We start from the raw sequence: 16519 nt of genomic DNA, 5'->3' as shown, positions 1-16519 counted from the left end.
TGGCCGCACTACGCAGGCGCCGGACGAACGCGGGCGGAGGAGAGGCGGGGTGGAGCGGGGGGCGTGGCCCAGGCAGGGGCGGGGCGGGGCGGGGCGGGGCGGAGCGGAGGGCGGGGCCCGGGCGGAGGCTAGACTCCCTGGAGGCCGAGTCTCCGAGCGCTTCCCGACTCCGACGCAGGGGCGGCAGAACGCAAGAAGAATGAGGACGGGAAGGAGGACGGGAAGGAATGCGTTCTGGCGAGGGTGGGGCCCTGTAAATCCATTTCCTCTTTCCTCCCCTCGGTCCCTCCCTCGCGGTCCCCTGAGTCGCCCGCCCCCTGCTGGATGCTGGCAGGGACATAAAACACCGCCAGTGTGAACAGGTGTTTTCCTGTTTATCGAGGTTGTGGAGTAAATCCGCTCCCCATCCCGCAGCCGGGTCCCACCACTACAACCGGCGGCTCTTGCGTTCATTTTTCTCCGCCTCACCCCCAGAGGACCCCATCCTCCGAGGCTCATGGGTGATGGCCACGTCCGGAGGGTGGGGAGCTGTGGAGGAGCATGTGGCTGGGGATGGCTCGAGGTTAAAAAGAACGGTGAGCGAACGTGGAAGAGGGAGAAAGTAAGTGAAAGAGAAGCACTGTCCTGGCTGAGCGTAGACAGCTGCGTGTGGCTCCAAAGAGGACTCGGAGACAGAGCCAGCCGAGGAGCGGAGGCTCCCAATGGGAGAGGGCTTCCAGGAGGGCTTTACGGAGGTGGTAACCCTCCCGCTGCGTAACAGATGAGGACTTCTGGGGAGCGGGAAAGCATTCCAGGAAGGGGACAGTGTTAGCAGAGGCATGGAGGACAGATGCAGCCAAGCGAGTGGTTGGCAGGCTGCCAGGAGTTTCTGAGCCTGAAGGGAAAGTTAGAGACCAGACCCGGACCTCTAGAGATGGATGTGGCCCTGAAGGCAGCCTTCAGCCTTCAAGCCTGGGCGGCAGATGCCAGCACCTGTTGCAGAGACTGGACTGGAGGGGGCATCAGGGAAGCTGTGGCCTCAGGTGGACAGGTAGTGAGGTCAAAGGACAGTGCTAGCTGGAAACTTGGGGAGGGAGGCAGGTTCCCCAGTACCACGGAGTGATGGGTGAGGAGGGGTGAGACCAAGACATGGCGGTGGACAGTGGGGCTATCCTCGTCACAAGGAGCCTGGAGCAGGAGCAGGTTTATGGAAAGACAAGACCCACCATGGCCCCAGGACGGTAAGGAGGCTGCAGATGTCCAGCTGAGGGCCTTTCTGGGGGAGTCATGCACTTCTGGAGGTGATACACCGAGTCAGAACAGGTGTGGGGAAAAGGAGGGTGGGCTGAGTGCAGAGCACAGTGGTGTTCTGGGGCACCCAAAGGGGACAGGGGAGGAGTCATCTCAAAGGCCCAATGGGGCCAGGGATAGGGGAGGCCTTTCCTCGGGGTGGCAGAAGCCAGCCTGCAGTGACTGAGGTGTGAAAGGAGGTGAGGACAGAAAGACAGGCTTCAGAGGCCCAACCTCTTAGAGGACAGATGGGACGACAGTCTGAGGGGAGAGGCTGAAGGAGGACACCTCCAGGATAGGAGAGAGGAGCTGGCGGGTGGGGAGCATGAGGATGAGTGAGGGGAGGAGGTCAGGAGCAAGGGGGACCCCTGGCCAGGACTCAGGGGCGAGGACATGCCCCAGTCTTCTCTAAGCTGGAGGGACCATTATCTCAAAATCCACCTGGATCAAGTCTGTGGTTCCCCCACAGTAACGTTCACAAGGAGAGGAGTGGCAAGGTGGGGGAGGCCTCAGAAGTGGGGTGTCCTGCCAGGGATGTGTTTGCTTCCTAGCAAATCCTCCATTCCCCGAGGTTACGAGCTTTATCTGCTCCTTCATATCTGTATTCCTGCACTGCACCGAGAACAGGGCTGGCCTGGTGCTCAGTAGGTGCTAAGTAGGTGCTAAGTAAATACAAATTGAGGGAATTGGAGTAGAGAGAAATCAGAAGCAGAGAGACTGGTTAAAGGGCTGATATAGGGACTTCCCTGGTGGCACAGTGGTTAAGAATCCACCTGCCAGGCTTCCCTGGTGGCGCAGTGGTTGAGAATCTGCCTGCTAATGCAGGGGACACGGGTTCGAGCCCTGGTCTGGGAAGATCCCATATGCCGCGGAGCAATTAAGCCCGTGAGCCACAACTACTGAGCCTGCGCGTCTGGAGCCTGTGCTCCTCAACGGGAGAGGCCGCGACGGTGAGAGGCCCCTGCACCGCGATGAAGAGTGGCCCCTGCTTGCCACAACTAGAGAAAGCCCTCACATGGAGGCGAAGACCCAACACAGCCAAAAATAAATAAATACATAAATTTATTAAAAAAAAAAAAGAATCCACCTGCCAATGCACGCCACGGAGCAACTAAGCCCGTGCACCACAACAACTGAGCCTGTGCTCTAGAGCCCATGAGCCACAACTACTGAAGCCCGCACGCCTAGAGCCTGTGCTCCGCAACAAGAGAAGACACCCCAGTGAGAAGCCCACGCACCACAACGAAGAGTAGCCCCCACTCACCGCAACTAGAGAAAGCCCAGGCGCAGAAATGAAGACCCAATGCAGCCAAAAATAAATAAATAAATAATTTATTAAAAAAAAAAAAAAGAGTAGCCCCGCACACTGCAACTAGAGAAAGCCCAGGTGCAGCAACAAAGACCCAACACAGCCAAAAATAAATAAATAAATAAATTAATTTAAAAAAAAGTGGAGCACTGTTGTTTAAAATAAATAAATAAATTTATTTAAAAAAATAAAAGGGCTGGTATAGATAATGGAAGATTTGAAGTCTCAACACAACAGAAACATCTTAAAGGAAAGGACCAATGCATTTGCCTGCACAACAGTTTGATCACAGCCATCCTAAACAAACAAAAAACAATTGAGGAAACTGGCAGCGAAATTGGGAGCAAGTGGCAAATAGTATATAAAAAATCCATACAGGGAACTCCCTGGCGCTCCAGTGGTTAGAACTTGGCGCTTTCACTGCCAGGGCCAGGGTTCAGTCCCTAGTTGGGGAACTAAGATCCCACAAGCTGCGTGGTGCAGCCAAAAAAAAAAAGGTTATTTTCATACAAAACAATAAGAAACGATATTGATTCCATTAATTAAATGGAAATGAACATGAACAGTTAACACTCAAAAGAGGACAAAAACAGGGACTTCCCTGGTGGTCCAGTGGTTAAGATTCGACGCTTCCAATTCGGGGGTCACAGGTTCAGTTCCTGGTTGGGGAACTAAGATCCCACATGCTGTGTGGCACTGCCAAAAAAAAAAAAAAAAAAAAAAGGAGGGACAAATACATAATACCTGAGAGAATCATCAGTATCAGTGAAAGTAAAAAAATGCAAATGACAACATATATCAATGAATGTATTTGCAACATAACCTACAAAATATTATTATTCAAAATGTATAAGGGATTTTTTTAATAAAGAACTTTTAAAAATCAATAATTAGAAAGTCAACCAACCAGAAAAATGGTAAAGGATCTTTACTACGAACTCACAGAAGAGGAAGTCCCAGAGGGTGTAAACAAAGGAAGTAGAGTTCAATCACATTAATACTCAGGAAATGCAAATGCTACACCACATTTTCCTACATTGTTAAAGAAAATATTATTCTGACATTTGTTAAGACAGTAAGAAAGATTATTCAGGAAGACTATTGCAATCAGGGGTTGTCAGTAGGGGAGAGCTCAGGCTCAACTCTGGATACAGCAAAGATAGCTGGGGATGTAAAGCAAAGGAGTAGGCTGAGGGGGTCGTTGGATGTAAAGTTACTAACATGAGGGACTTCCCTGGCGGTTCAGTGGTTAAGACTCCACGCTTCCACTGCAGGGGGCACAGGTTCGATCCATGGTCGGGGAACTAAGATCCCGCATGCCGTGCAGTGGGCCCCCGCAAAAAAATTATTAACTTGAGACATCAAGGGTGGGGGATTCTTACTACACTGGCCCAATGGGGTTATCCAGAGTGGAGGACGAGGAACTTGATCAGATTTCAGGGGTGGGGGGGATTCTCCTTGAACTGATTGGACAGAATGGTTTGCCTAGCCTGGGCTAGGCAGGCCAAGAACGGGACAAGTGCCACAGCGGAGGCCTAGTCAAGAGCACTCAAAGGAGCTGACTAAAGTTTGCTCAAGGAGAGTCTTTGTCAACATCAACATGGCAAAATATAAAGTAGGGGGAGATGAAGCAGCAGTTGGTGAGGGTGGGAAAGTACGTACATTGCTGATGGAAATGTAAGTTGGAACAGCCAATTTGGAGCTTAGTAGTGGTTTAAAAACATGCCTGCAGGGCTTCCCTGGTGGCGCAGTGGTTGAGAGTCCGCCTGCCAATGCAGGGGATGCAGGTTCGTGCCCCGGTCTGGGAAGATCCCACATGCCACGGAGCGGCTGGGCCAGTGAGCCATGGCTGCTGAGCCTGCGCATCCAGAGCCTGTGCTCCACAACGGGAGAGGCCACAACAGTGAGAGGCCCGTGTACCGCAAAAAAAAAACAAACAAAAAAACATGCCTGCAAAATCTTTGACTCTCCTCCCTCCAAAAGGTAAAACCCAATCTTCCTTCCTCCCCTTGATTGCGGGCTGGACTTAGTGACTGGTTCTAAGGGACAGAATGAGACAGAAGGAAACATGTGTGACTATAAAAGGCATTGCACCTTGTGTCTTGCTCTGTCTGTGGGCCATGAGCCACCATGTCATGAAGACACTCAAGCAGCCCTGAGGAGAGGCCTGCATGGACCTGAGACCTCTGTCAAAATCAGCACCACCTTGCCAGCTAGGAGCAAGCTGCCTTGGGAGCAGATCCTCTACCCCAGCCAGGCTGTCAGAGGACTGTGGTCCTTGGAAGGAATCCAACATCTGCCTGGAACCTCAAGAGAGACTGAGCCAGCACCCGGCTCAACCTCTCCTGAATTCCCCACAGAAAGGGTGGAAGATAATGAATGTTTATGATTGTTGTTTTAAGCTACTTGGCTGTGGTGTAATTTCTTATGCAGCAGCACTAGATAACTGATACCTAGAACAATTGGTAGTAGCTATTAACATTTAAATAAATGTACAGTGGCTCTCTGCAAGCCAACAATGCCACTTCTGGGTATCTACATTGGAGAAATACCCCAGATGGAAGTGAGACAGCGTAGTGGAGGATATTCACTGTGGCATATTTTCAATTGTGAAAAAGCAGAACCAAAGTGGATGTGAGACAGGAGGGAAGGGGGCAGGGCACAACCTTTAAAAGAATGACACAGCCATCGAGGATATAAACTGGTTAGAACCAACTAGGTCCAAAACAGTGGCAAGTGTGTCTTCCAGTGAACCTTGAGCCTCATTATATGCTCAATATAATACATTAGCTAACTGACACAGCCACCAGGGCCAGGACAGTTCCCAGGCCGACCATAAAAGGCCAAAAAGTGGGCAGTGGTCTAATTCCTGGAAATCCCCGCCCCTTCCCCAAAAGAATTGAAATAATCCTCCTACTTAGCCTTTGAAATTACCCAGCCCTAAAAACTAACCACTCCCACAGCCCGGAGCCACTCTCACTTTCTGAGAGGGACACATTCTGTCTATGGAATGTATACCTCTCTAAATAAACTCGCTTTCACTTTACTGTGGCTCACTCCTGAATTCTTTCCTGCATGAAGCCAAGGACTCTCACTTGGCGGCCAGTCCCAGGGACTCGCCCGATTCCTGGGACATGACCATCCTCTCACACCCCCTTCTCCTGCAACATCTGTCCATAAATAAACCGGGCTGCATCGGTTCTGTGGGATGACCTGCAGCAGGTAATCTAGGGGCTGTGATGTAGCAATGACTCTTTTTTTTTTTTGGCCATGCATTGCAGCTTGTGAGATCTTAGTTCCCTGACCAGGGACCAGGGATTGAACCCTTGCCCCCTGCAGTGGAAGAATGGAGCCTTAACCATTGGACCACCAGGGAAGTCCGGCACCCACTCGCCAGCCTTTTTTTGGAAGCTCAGGTTCTTTATGTCTTATCACAGAAAGAATTCAGTGAGAGACAAAAAGTGATAGGTAAGAAGTAGATTTATTTAGAGCAATACACACCCCACAGACTGAGTGTGGGCCATCTCAGAAGGTGAGAGGCCCTGAAATATGGAGTGGTTAGTTTTATTTTTTAATATAATTTATTTATTTATTTTTTAAATTTTTGGCTGTGTTGGGTCTTTGCTGCTGCGCACGGGCTTTCTCTAGTTGCAGAGAGCGGGGGCGGTGCACGGGCTTCTCATTGCGATGGCTTCTCATTGCAGAGCACGCGTGGGCTCTAGGCGCGTGGGCTTCAGTAGTTGTGGCTCACAGGCTCTAGAGCACAGGCTCAGTGCTTGTGGCGCACGGGCTTAGTTGCTCTGCAACATGTGGGATCTTCCAGGACCAGGGCTTGAACCCGTGTCCCCTGCATTGGCAGGTGGATTCTCAACCACTGTGCCACCAGGGAAGCCCCTGGGTGGTTAGTTTTTATGGGCTGGGTAATTTCATAGACTAAGGAGTGGGAGGATTATACCAGCTATCTTGAAGAAGGGGCGGAGATTTCCAGGAAGTGGGCCACAGCCCACTTTGTGGCCTTTGATGGTCCACCTCAGAACTGTCAAGGTGCCTGTGGGTGTGTCATTTAGATGCTAATGTATTACAATGAGAGTAAAATGCGGCTCAAGGTCCACTGGAAGTCAAATCTTCCACCATCTTGTGCCTCGTCGGTTTGAACCAGTTTTTGTCCTGTCCTCAATGGCTATGTCATTCTTTTTTTTTTTTTCCCCCACCCCAGGACGCGCAGGCTCAGTGGCCATGGCTCACAGGCCCAGCCGCTCCGCGGCATGCAGGATCCTCCCGGACCGGGGCACGAACCCACATCCCCTGCATCGGCAGGCGGACTCTCAACAACTGCACCACCAGGGAAGCCCCCTATGTCATTCTTTTAAAGGCTGTGCCCTGCCCCCTTCCCTCCTATTTCAGATTGGCATATGAACTTTTTCTTCTTTTTAATTTATTTATTTTATTTGTTTATTTTTGGCTGCTTTGGGTCTTCGTTACTGCGCGTGGGCTTTCTCTAGTTGCGGTGAGCGGGGGCTACTCTTTGTTGCGGTGCGCGGGCTTCTCCTCAGGCTCCAGGTGCCCGGGCTTCAGCAGTTGCGGCTCGTGGGCTGTGGCGCACAAGCTTAGTTGCTCCATGGCATGTGGGATCTTCCTGGACCAGGGTTTGAACCCGTGTCCCCTGCACTGACAGGTGGATTCTTAACAACTGTGCCACCAGGGAAGCCCTTGGCATGTGACTTTTTTTTTTTTTTTTTGCGGTACGCGGGCCTCTCTCTCACTGTTGTGGCCTCTCCCGTTGCGGAGCACAGGCTCCGGATGTGCAGGCTCAGCAGCCATGCCTCACGGGCCCAGCCGCTCCGCGGCATGTGGGATCTTCCTGGACTGGGGCACGAGCCCGTGTCCCCTGCATCGGCAGGCGGACTCTCAACCACTGCGCCACCAGGGAAGCCCTTGCCATATGATCTTGCTGTTAAAATTGTGTGTATTTTACACCCATTACAGTTGTCTGTATATAGATTTGCCCATGATGTAGTTCTATACTCTAAATTATAATTAAAATTCTGGTTAATAAAGAGTTGTTAATACTTGAGACAATGCTTCTGCTATGATGTAGGTTTAAATACAGGATCCAGATGGCATCCAGCTCATGACTTGTTTTATTTTTTAAACTAATGGTGGGGTAGGGGGAAAATTTACCTAAATATGAACATTGGTTGCCTCAGTGATGGGATTTATAATGTTTGGTCCTTTCTAAAGTTTCTACTGTGTGTTGCTTTTAGAAGCAATAACTGCCCCCCAATACCACACTCATAAATGATTTCAGGCTCCAGGCCAAACACAGAAGAGGGGTTACATCTAGCAGGTGCTGGGATGGAAGTGAAACAGGAGGGAAGTGGGCAGGGCACAACCTTTAAAAAAAAATGACATAGCCGTTGAGGACAGGACAAAAACTGGTTAGAACCAACGAGGTCTAAGATGGTGGAAGATTCACTTCCAGTGGAACTTGAGCCTCATTATACGCTCATTGTAATACATTAGTATCTAAATGACACACCCACAGGTGCCATGACAGTTCTGAGGCTGACCACGAAAAGCCAACTTCCTGGAAACCTCCGCCCCTTCTTCAAGATAGTTGGAATAACCCTCCTACTCATTAGCCTATGGAATTACCCAGCCCATAAAAGCTAACCACCGCATATTTTGGGGCTGCCCTCACCAGATGGACCACATTCTGCCTATGGAATGTGTATCTCTCTAAATAAATCCACTTCTCACCTATCACTTTGCCTCTTGCTGAATTCCTTCTACGCTGAGACATAAAGAATCTGAGCTTTGTTAAATCCTCAGACCAGGTGTGCGATATCAATTAAAAGACAGTGGGTTTGAGTCCCAATCTGAGTTTTGGCTGGGTTCAAATCCCATCTGAGGTGTGCAGTTTCAGGAGGGGCAGGTCAGCACCTTCCAGGGACTGAGCACCAAAGTGAGGAGGGGTATCAGAGGGGTCCCTACGTGAGGCTGGAAGGAGAGAGCCAGAGCCTCTGAGAGGGTGTGCGAGGCTCTCTAGGGGGAATATTCCTCCACCTGCGAAGCTTCCAGCTCCTGCCTCCTGCAGGGCCCAGGATGGTGTCCACCAAATGTGTGGCCAGTGACAGGGTCTAGCTATGGCAAGGTAGCTTCAGGAACCAGCAGAACAGAGATTTAGCCCAGCCAGGAGCCCACCCCAAGTGGTGTGGGATACAGTCACACCTCTGGCCAGATTCAGCTTCCTCCATCATTTCCTCCCCAGGGTCTAAACCATGCAGGTCCATTTCAGGATCGACCTTCCTGTGGCCTTCCTCTTTCCCCAAGGCCAAGAGGTCTGTAGCTGTCTCTACCTCTCTTTCCCTAGTCACCATCCAAACTCTAACCAAGGTATCACCACCTCTGGGCCCCAGAGGAAGGGATAAGTAGAAATAGAAGACTGGAGCAAACACCAAAGGGGGTAGCACTTAAGTTTATCCCGATGACAAATTCTTGACAACATTCTGGACCTGTTTGTCTCAGAGCCCAACAGTAAGGACAGGAGAGAATCACTGGATTGGAGACATACAATATCCATAGCCAATATTTAATTCATGAATCACTCAGTTTATTGCACACAATTAGCACACGACACAGGTTAGTTGAAGTAGGGAAAAGAGGGTCACAAACCACTCTGAGGAGAAGTCAGGAAAGAGGTGTCTCTGCACAATCAGGGTCTCCAGTCCAGCAATGGGTCTCTGGATAAGCAGAGTGGGAAGTATCTCTCTGGCAGCCTCCATCTGGAACACTTTGAGTTACTCAGCTTGGTGGTCTCTTTTTAAGGAGCAACGGTTATGCCCAGGGGAGGGGATCTCGCCTTTATCAGTTGCTCCTTCTATTCCAGTGACATAGTTGCCCAACAGCTTTCTTATCTAAAGTAACACTCTCAGTTTATCACAGACACTGCCAGTTCTTTAGTGATGTTTCAAAACAACTAATATGGAAATTCACATTGGCCACTGTGACTCCATTTTGAACTACTAAACTTAGCTTAACATACCTTAAATCCTATAGGTTTCATACACGATGAGTAGGAATCATAACATAAAAGAAATCACATCCTAACAGGGCCTCTGTCTGTCAGTCTGTCTGTGAATCTATGTGCCGTGCTCTCTCCACCTTCCTAGAACCAGAGTGCAGGGACTTCCCTGGTGGCGCAGTGGATAGGACTCCACGCTCCCAATGCAGGGGGCCCGGGTTCAATCCCTGGTCAGGGAACTAGGTCCCACATGCATGCTGCAACTAGGAGTTCGCATGCTATAACTGAAGAGCCCTGGAGCTGCAACAAAGGAGCCTGCCTGCTACAACTAAGACCCCACGCAACCAAAAAAAAAAAAAAAAAGAAGAAGAAGAAGAAAAAGAACCAGCGTGCAGAAAAGGGAGAGATGTCCCGGGGTCCCCATTAACAAGCTCACTTGAGTTGGATGTGAGGTCCATCCTCTTCTTCCAAAAGCCCCAAGGGTCTAAGGATTTGACAGTGAGGACCGGCTTTGCCAATGGAGTTATAAGACCAAAGTTTTCCATAAATTGGTAAATGGAATCTGCAGGGCTGAGGATTTAAATAACAAAATGCATCTGAAGTCCAAATACAGTATAGGACACACCGCAGTTACACCTTTCCAGTGATTCACAGAGAGACATTTATAGGTCAACTTAAAAATGTTCATGACAGTGGTGATGGTTGCACAACCTTATGAATATGTGAATATAGCAAAAAACACTGAATTGTACATTTTATTTTATTTTATTTTATTTTTTTAAAGTACATTTATTTATTTATTTATTTATTTGCGGTACACGGGCCTCTCACCGCTGCGGCCTCTCCCGTTGCGGAGCACAGGCTCCGGACACGCAGGCTCAGCGGCCGTGGCTCACGGGCCTAGCCGCTCCACGGTATGTGGGATCTTCCCGGACTGGGGCACAAACCCGTGTCCCCTGCATCAGCAGGCAGACTCCCAACCACTGCGCCACCAGGGAAGCCCTGAATTGTACATTTTAAAAGGGTGAATTATATGGTATGTGCATTAGATATCAGTTTTATTAAATGTGCAAGAGGGATAGAGACAGGGTGATGAACCATTCTGGTCAGCCTGGGGGTCGTCAAGACACGGACTTTCGGAGCTAAAATCAGGAGAGTCCTGGGCAAATCAGGACAAGTTGATCACCCTAGTGACAGATTTTTTTTTTTTGGTGGCCACGTGGCTTGTGGGATCCTAGTTGCCCAACCAGGGATCGAACCCGGGCCCTGGCAGTGAAAGCACGTAGTCCCAGCCACTGGACAGCCAGGGAATTCCCAGGAAAGAATTTTTAAAAATTATTTTAGAAAGAATGAGAGCAAAAATGTTTGAAGCTGTGAACAGCTCTCCTATCAATGCAAAACCTGAAACCTGAAGGCAAGAGGGGCCCCTTTGGGGAACCTGCTCACTCCTTTCACTCCCAGTCCCTCCCCCCCACCCCCTACTCCTGCCTGGGGCTCAGGGACACGGGGTGGACACAGCCCCTCCTGGGCCAGGCACTTATTAGGTGTCAGTAGGTGCCAGTTCACTTTCTGTGAGGCCCATCTTGGTGACTGTCTATTTAGCACTTGGGGACCTAAGTTGGGCTTAGGATTTTTGTCACCTGCCTTCCCTCCGCAGGGCCACAGACAAGGACGCATAGGTTCAGTCTGGCAGAACTTTTATCCTCCTAAAAGTATCCTCAGGCTTCACCCCCTGTCCATTCCCGCCTGCCTCCAGCTCCCCTGCCTCCTCCACTCAGCAAGTTTGTGCGCTGTCGGCGAGCATCTGGAAGGTGTTCTCCTGTTGGGCCAAAAAGGAAAGCCTGTGTCTAAAAATTAACAGTGTAGTTTGGGTTCCTCACATCTCCAACCCCTACAAAATATAGCCATTGGTGGGATATGAGATTCCAAAAGTCTAACGGAGAGAAGCATCGTCTGGTCCCTCTTGGGATGCGGCGCTAGAAGGCAGCCTCCGGGAAGTAGGGCCCGGATCGTGCGGGCACAGCAGGGGCACAGCAGGTGGCTGATAAATCTCTGATAATCTCTCCACGGCATCCGCTCAGGTAGCGGGCGGCCGCGCGCGGCCTCCCCGAGGGTTGCGGATCCCCTGGACTTGCAGAGCCAGCCCACAGTAGGGCCGCACGCTAGGCACTCGACGAGGTGCAGCTGCCGTCAGCCTCGGGCGGCTGGGAGCGCGGCGGGGGTGGGGCTCCCGGGCGCCCGCGGACTCCATTTCCCACAGGCCCCCGCTAGCGCCCAGTTCCCACAATCCCCGCTCCGCTTCCGGCGCGGCCGAGACGCAGCCGACGGCTTCCGGGTTTGGGCCTGGAGCTGCGGTCGAGGCGGCGGCTGCCGAGCAGGGCGCGGGCGGTGGGAGCGGGGCACCGGCATGGACGTTTCGGGGCAGGAGACCGACTGGCGGAGCGCCGCCTTCCGGCAGAAGCTGGTCAGCCAAATGTGAGTAGGGGCCGGGGCGGCGGCGCGACCCCCGGCCTTCCCCTCAGCCTTCCCCTCCTCATCCTTCCTCTCAGCCTTCCTCGCGGAGGGGGAGGCGCGGCCGGACCGGGGTATTCCGGGCGCCGGATCGCGGGGTACCGGGGCGCGACCCTCCCCTCTGTCCCCTCCGCTCTCGGCCGCCGCGGTCGCGGGTTAGCGTTCCTGGGCCGAACTCTGCCAGCCGGCGAGCCCCGGCTTCTGAGTCATCGTCCTGAGCTTTCTCATTCGTCATTTGTGTGCTTGGGAGGCAACCTTTCCCCAGCTCTGCGCCCCACTGCGGACGGAGGAGGCCGGGGCCGCCAGTGGCGGCTTCTGCAGGTCTGGGCGCTTTGCGATTCCTCCTCGGAGAAAGCGCCTCGGGGCGAGGGCGGAGGGGGTGGACAGAAGGGGCGGTGGGGGCGAGAATCTACGGGTGGCCCCCTCCCCCACGTGGACTTCGCCGGAGGGTGGCAGGAAGAGGCTGTCAGGAAGCGACCTTCGGTCGGGAGTGGGAGTGAGGAGCTGGGGTTGGTGCCTCCTCTTCAGTCTCAGCTGCTGAGACCATCGATGCAGGGGCTGCCGGGCGCCCTGGGCTTCGCGCGCAGAGCTTCCGCTCCTCCGCACCGGCTGCTTGTTGGTTTACTGTCTTCTACCGGGCTTGCCGGACCGGCGGGCTGTGCTGGCGGGGATCAGCCCCTGACCTTAGGGGACGCGCCGCCGCCAAGGCGCAGTTACAGGGCAGGCTTTCTCCTACTGGAATTGACAGTTTGCTTGAGCAGTTGGGGAGTAGGCGGCGAATAAACTGAGTCCCAGAATGATAAGTAGGAGTGTGAAGGGCCATCACTGCAAGCTGAGGAGTGGGGAGCGTGAGTGCCCACAGCGTGGAGGACCTCGTGCTAGGCTGAGTTCTGGGGTTTGAGGAGATGATCGTGCAAGGAGGGCCAGCGGGGGCTGACCTGTTAGCGGTGGGAGTGCTGTGCTGGGGAGATGAGCCTCTATTTGGCATGGGGCCTGCTTTGAGGTGGTGAGATGCCAGAGTTGGGAAGATCCCGAGTCCCCGAAGATAGATCAAGAACAGAGGAGAGAGGCCAGTGAGGCCCATTATGAGAGTTTTGAACTGTTGGGGTCTGGGGACCTGTTGTTTTTCATGCCTGTATTCCCCCTGCTAGAGCACTGTGTGTCACATCGCTCCATAAAATGGTTGTGGAATGACCTAGTCAGGCAAGAGATTCTAAAGGCCTGCATTAGGCAGTGGTAGAAACTGAAAGAAGAAGATTCCAGAGAAAGCAGATAGCGAGCGCAGATGGTCCTTGATGACTAACTGGATGGAGGGGGTGGGGTACAGCAGTGTGCAAGGAAGGAAGTGGGGCGGAAGGCTGGGAAGCTCTCAGTCCAGTGCAGGCAGTGGGGAGTGGAGAGCTAGGCTCCGGGCCCTGCGGTGGAATCGTCTGGGGACAGTTGTGCCGATATTGCAGAATCAGTGAATGTTGGAGTTACCAATCGATGAAATCTTGAGGATTGACCTACTTAAGGGCTCTTGTAAGAAAGGCCCCCAGGGCAGAGAGTCCTCTTTGAGGGAGCCCGGAATTTAAGGATGGGAAGAATGAGTTGCCACCAGAGGAAACGGGGCAGGTGGGGGAGTGTCAGAGGGCTGGGGGGGCCATTGAAGAGGACCGACTGAGTACTTATTGATTCAGCCTCCTTCTGCTTCTAGAGAAACTGGGTTCTTTTTTTTTTTTTTTGCCAGAGTGCTGCTATTACTCTTCTGTTGCTGCCAACAAATTGTGTTGCTTAAAAACAACACAGGTGTATTATCTGACAGGTTCTGTAGATCAGAGATCTAAGTGGGCTCAGCTGAATCTTCTCCTCAGGCTCTTACAGGGCCGAAATCAAGATATTGGCAGGTGCATTTCTGCCTGGAGGCTGTGGGGTAGAATTTGCTTTCAAGCTCATTCAGGTTGTTGGCTAAATTCAGTTCCATGGCATTGGAAGACTGAGGCGAAATCGTTCCTAACTGGCTGTTAGCCTTTCCGAGGTCAGTCTTTGTTCCCAGGGGCTGCCTCCATTCTCTGTCACACTTTCTATGTGGCCCCCTCCAGCAAGGGTGAGCTCTTCTGCCCCATTTCTCTGCCTTCAACCAGAGAAAATAATTCTCTACTAAAGGCTTGGATTAGATTGAGCCCACCTGGATAATCCAGGATGCTGTCCCTACTTTCAAGTCTATAACCTTAATTACATCTGGAAAGGCCCTTCTGCATCTACTGTTGACGTGTTCCCGGGGTTAAGGCCTGGGCACTCTAGGGAGCCCTTCCGCCTGCCACCACTGGGATGAGCAGTTTCAGAGGCTTTCTGCCTGACATCATGTGGGTGTTCTCAGTTCTCAGATTTGTGTGTTTTCTCTCCAGGTTTCACTTTGAAAGCTGTGATTCTTGGTGCCTTGATTTATTGTGTTCACAGCATGAAAAAAGAAGGTCAGGATACCTGACATGTTGTTAATTCTGACTTTCTCCAGTGTTTATGCTGTTGTGTAAAGTTGGCCGACTTGGGAAATTTTTTTTTTTTTTTGGCCGCACCACACGGCATGCGGGGGATCTTAGTTCCCAGACCAGGGATCAAACCCATGCTCCCCTGCATTGGAAGCACGGGGTCTTAACCACTGGACTGCCAGGGACGTCCCTCGGGAAATGTTTTGAACCGAGGTGATTTACAGTTGAATGAGGGAAGCCAAGCGAAGACCTGGGAAGTTTCAGTGGGAGGGGAAGCATCTGAGAGCTGGCTCCCTGTCCTCACCTGGCTCTTGAGTAGCTCCCGAGAGAATAGGCTGAATAAACGGCTCCTGGCTTCCACTGAGGAAAAGCAGTTTGGAGTTGGGGCTGGTTAGGAGGGCCCTTGAAGGGACTCTAGTGCAGCCTCTTCTTAGCCCTGCACTGCCTCTGCCTCCTCCGGGCCTCCCCGGACTTCTGCCTCCACTCGCTCACCACTGCCCTGCTGACAACCCATCAGTGAGTGTCCTCAGAGTCCGAACAGAGCTCCAGATGCCCCCCCCCCACCCCAGCCTGGCCTAGCCACCTCCTCTCATACCCCCACCCCGTTCCACCCTCTCTGGTCTTTCAGCTTCTTGAGCATTCCAAATTCTTTCTTTGTTCTCTCCCTTTAAACAGTTTGTTATCGAGTATTTAAGATATTCCACAATGGGTAGACTTCCCCTCACTGTATTCATGACTAGTTCCTTTTCCTCGTTGACATGTCTGCTTAAATATCAAATACTCAAGATCTTTTTCTGCCCACCCTGCCTAAAGTGGGCCACCCCCTGATATCTTGTATCTCAGCCCCTTTGAGTTTCCCTTAAGACTCCAATCCTATGAAGCATGGCACCTGGCGTATAAACCACTTGCTGAAGAGTGCAAGAGTAGACATTTTCCTGGGTGTTGTGTGTGCCACCTTCTCAATGACAGTGGCCTTCATTACCTGTGCCAGCATCCATTGTGAAGCTTGGGAACACCCACTTTCTCCACGTGTGAGCTGAGTGACCTTGCATACGTCACCTTTCTGGGTCATCTCCCTCATCCATGTGAAGGCAGGAGTCCAGTCTGACTCACAGGGGTGGTGGGAGGGAAAAGGAAGAGACCTCCACTCGCGCTCTAGCAGAGGGCTCGGGACTCAGTGATGTGTCCCCTGACGCCCCCTCCCCAGTACCTGGCAGGAGAAGGAGGCTTAGGGAGTGAAGGTGGAACCTCTGAGTCTGGTTAGGGGATTGATGACACGGGAGCCTCTGGGGAGGGTAGTTGTGAAACTCTTGGTGGGTTCAGATGGGCTTTTTGTGGAACATCCACTTTCCCTGCAGGACCACAGGAGCAGCCCCCCTTAGAGCCCCTGAGCTGGTCACTGTGAGCCTTGGGCCTGCCTTCTGGGGTGTTGGGTTAGTGTTGAGCACGCGTGTCTGGTCTGTCAGCTCCCAGAGAACAAGCGTGTGTGAGAAGTGAGCAGCGCCTCGTATGCCATGAGGTTGGCGAATGGTGAATACATGAAAGGACCACTTTGATCATCTCTTCCCATCTTAGTCTTGAGACTTGTGCCTCCCACCCCTCAGTACAGAAAATTGCATGTTTAGGCATGGAGTAAATAAATGTCTGCTGGGCTGAACAAATCTCAAAGGGAGGACACCCTTGGGGAGGGCAGCCCTGATCAGGGTTCCAGTCAGGGGCCACGAAGGGCTGAGGGAGTGTGGAGCAGCGTGAGGGCAGACCGGTCAGCTGCCTCTTCTGCCAAGGCCCCCTAGGGAGGTGTGAGCTCCAGGTTGGGAACCTAGGAGGTGTGGAGATTTCAGCCTAGACCAGAAGGAGAAAGTTGAGTGCTATTTAGCCAGAAACAAAATAAAACAAAGAAAAAAAGCAGAAGAGAACAGACAACCAAACAGCAACTTG

At 52.0% G+C, this 16519-nt stretch overlaps 1 protein-coding gene across 2 annotated transcripts in view; it reads left to right on the top strand.

The window, feature by feature from the left end:
• Positions 1–11931: 11931 nt before the first annotated feature.
• The window catches only part of MED15 (mediator complex subunit 15), a 63191-nt gene continuing 58603 nt past the window's right edge, over positions 11932–16519 (top strand). For both annotated transcript variants that reach the window (XM_081253330.1, XM_081253329.1), the window contains exon 1: positions 11932–12077. In XM_081253330.1, the coding sequence (XP_081109456.1) occupies positions 12010–12077 (68 nt within the window). In that variant the 5' untranslated portion in view covers positions 11932–12009. The remainder of the gene's footprint in view (positions 12078–16519) is intronic.

The sequence above is a fragment of the Mesoplodon bidens genome, assembly GCF_964165515.1.
Source record: "Mesoplodon bidens genome assembly, chromosome: 13".
NCBI classification, from domain to species: domain Eukaryota; kingdom Metazoa; phylum Chordata; class Mammalia; order Artiodactyla; family Ziphiidae; genus Mesoplodon; species Mesoplodon bidens.
This window is presented reverse-complemented; position numbering and strand designations above follow the sequence as displayed.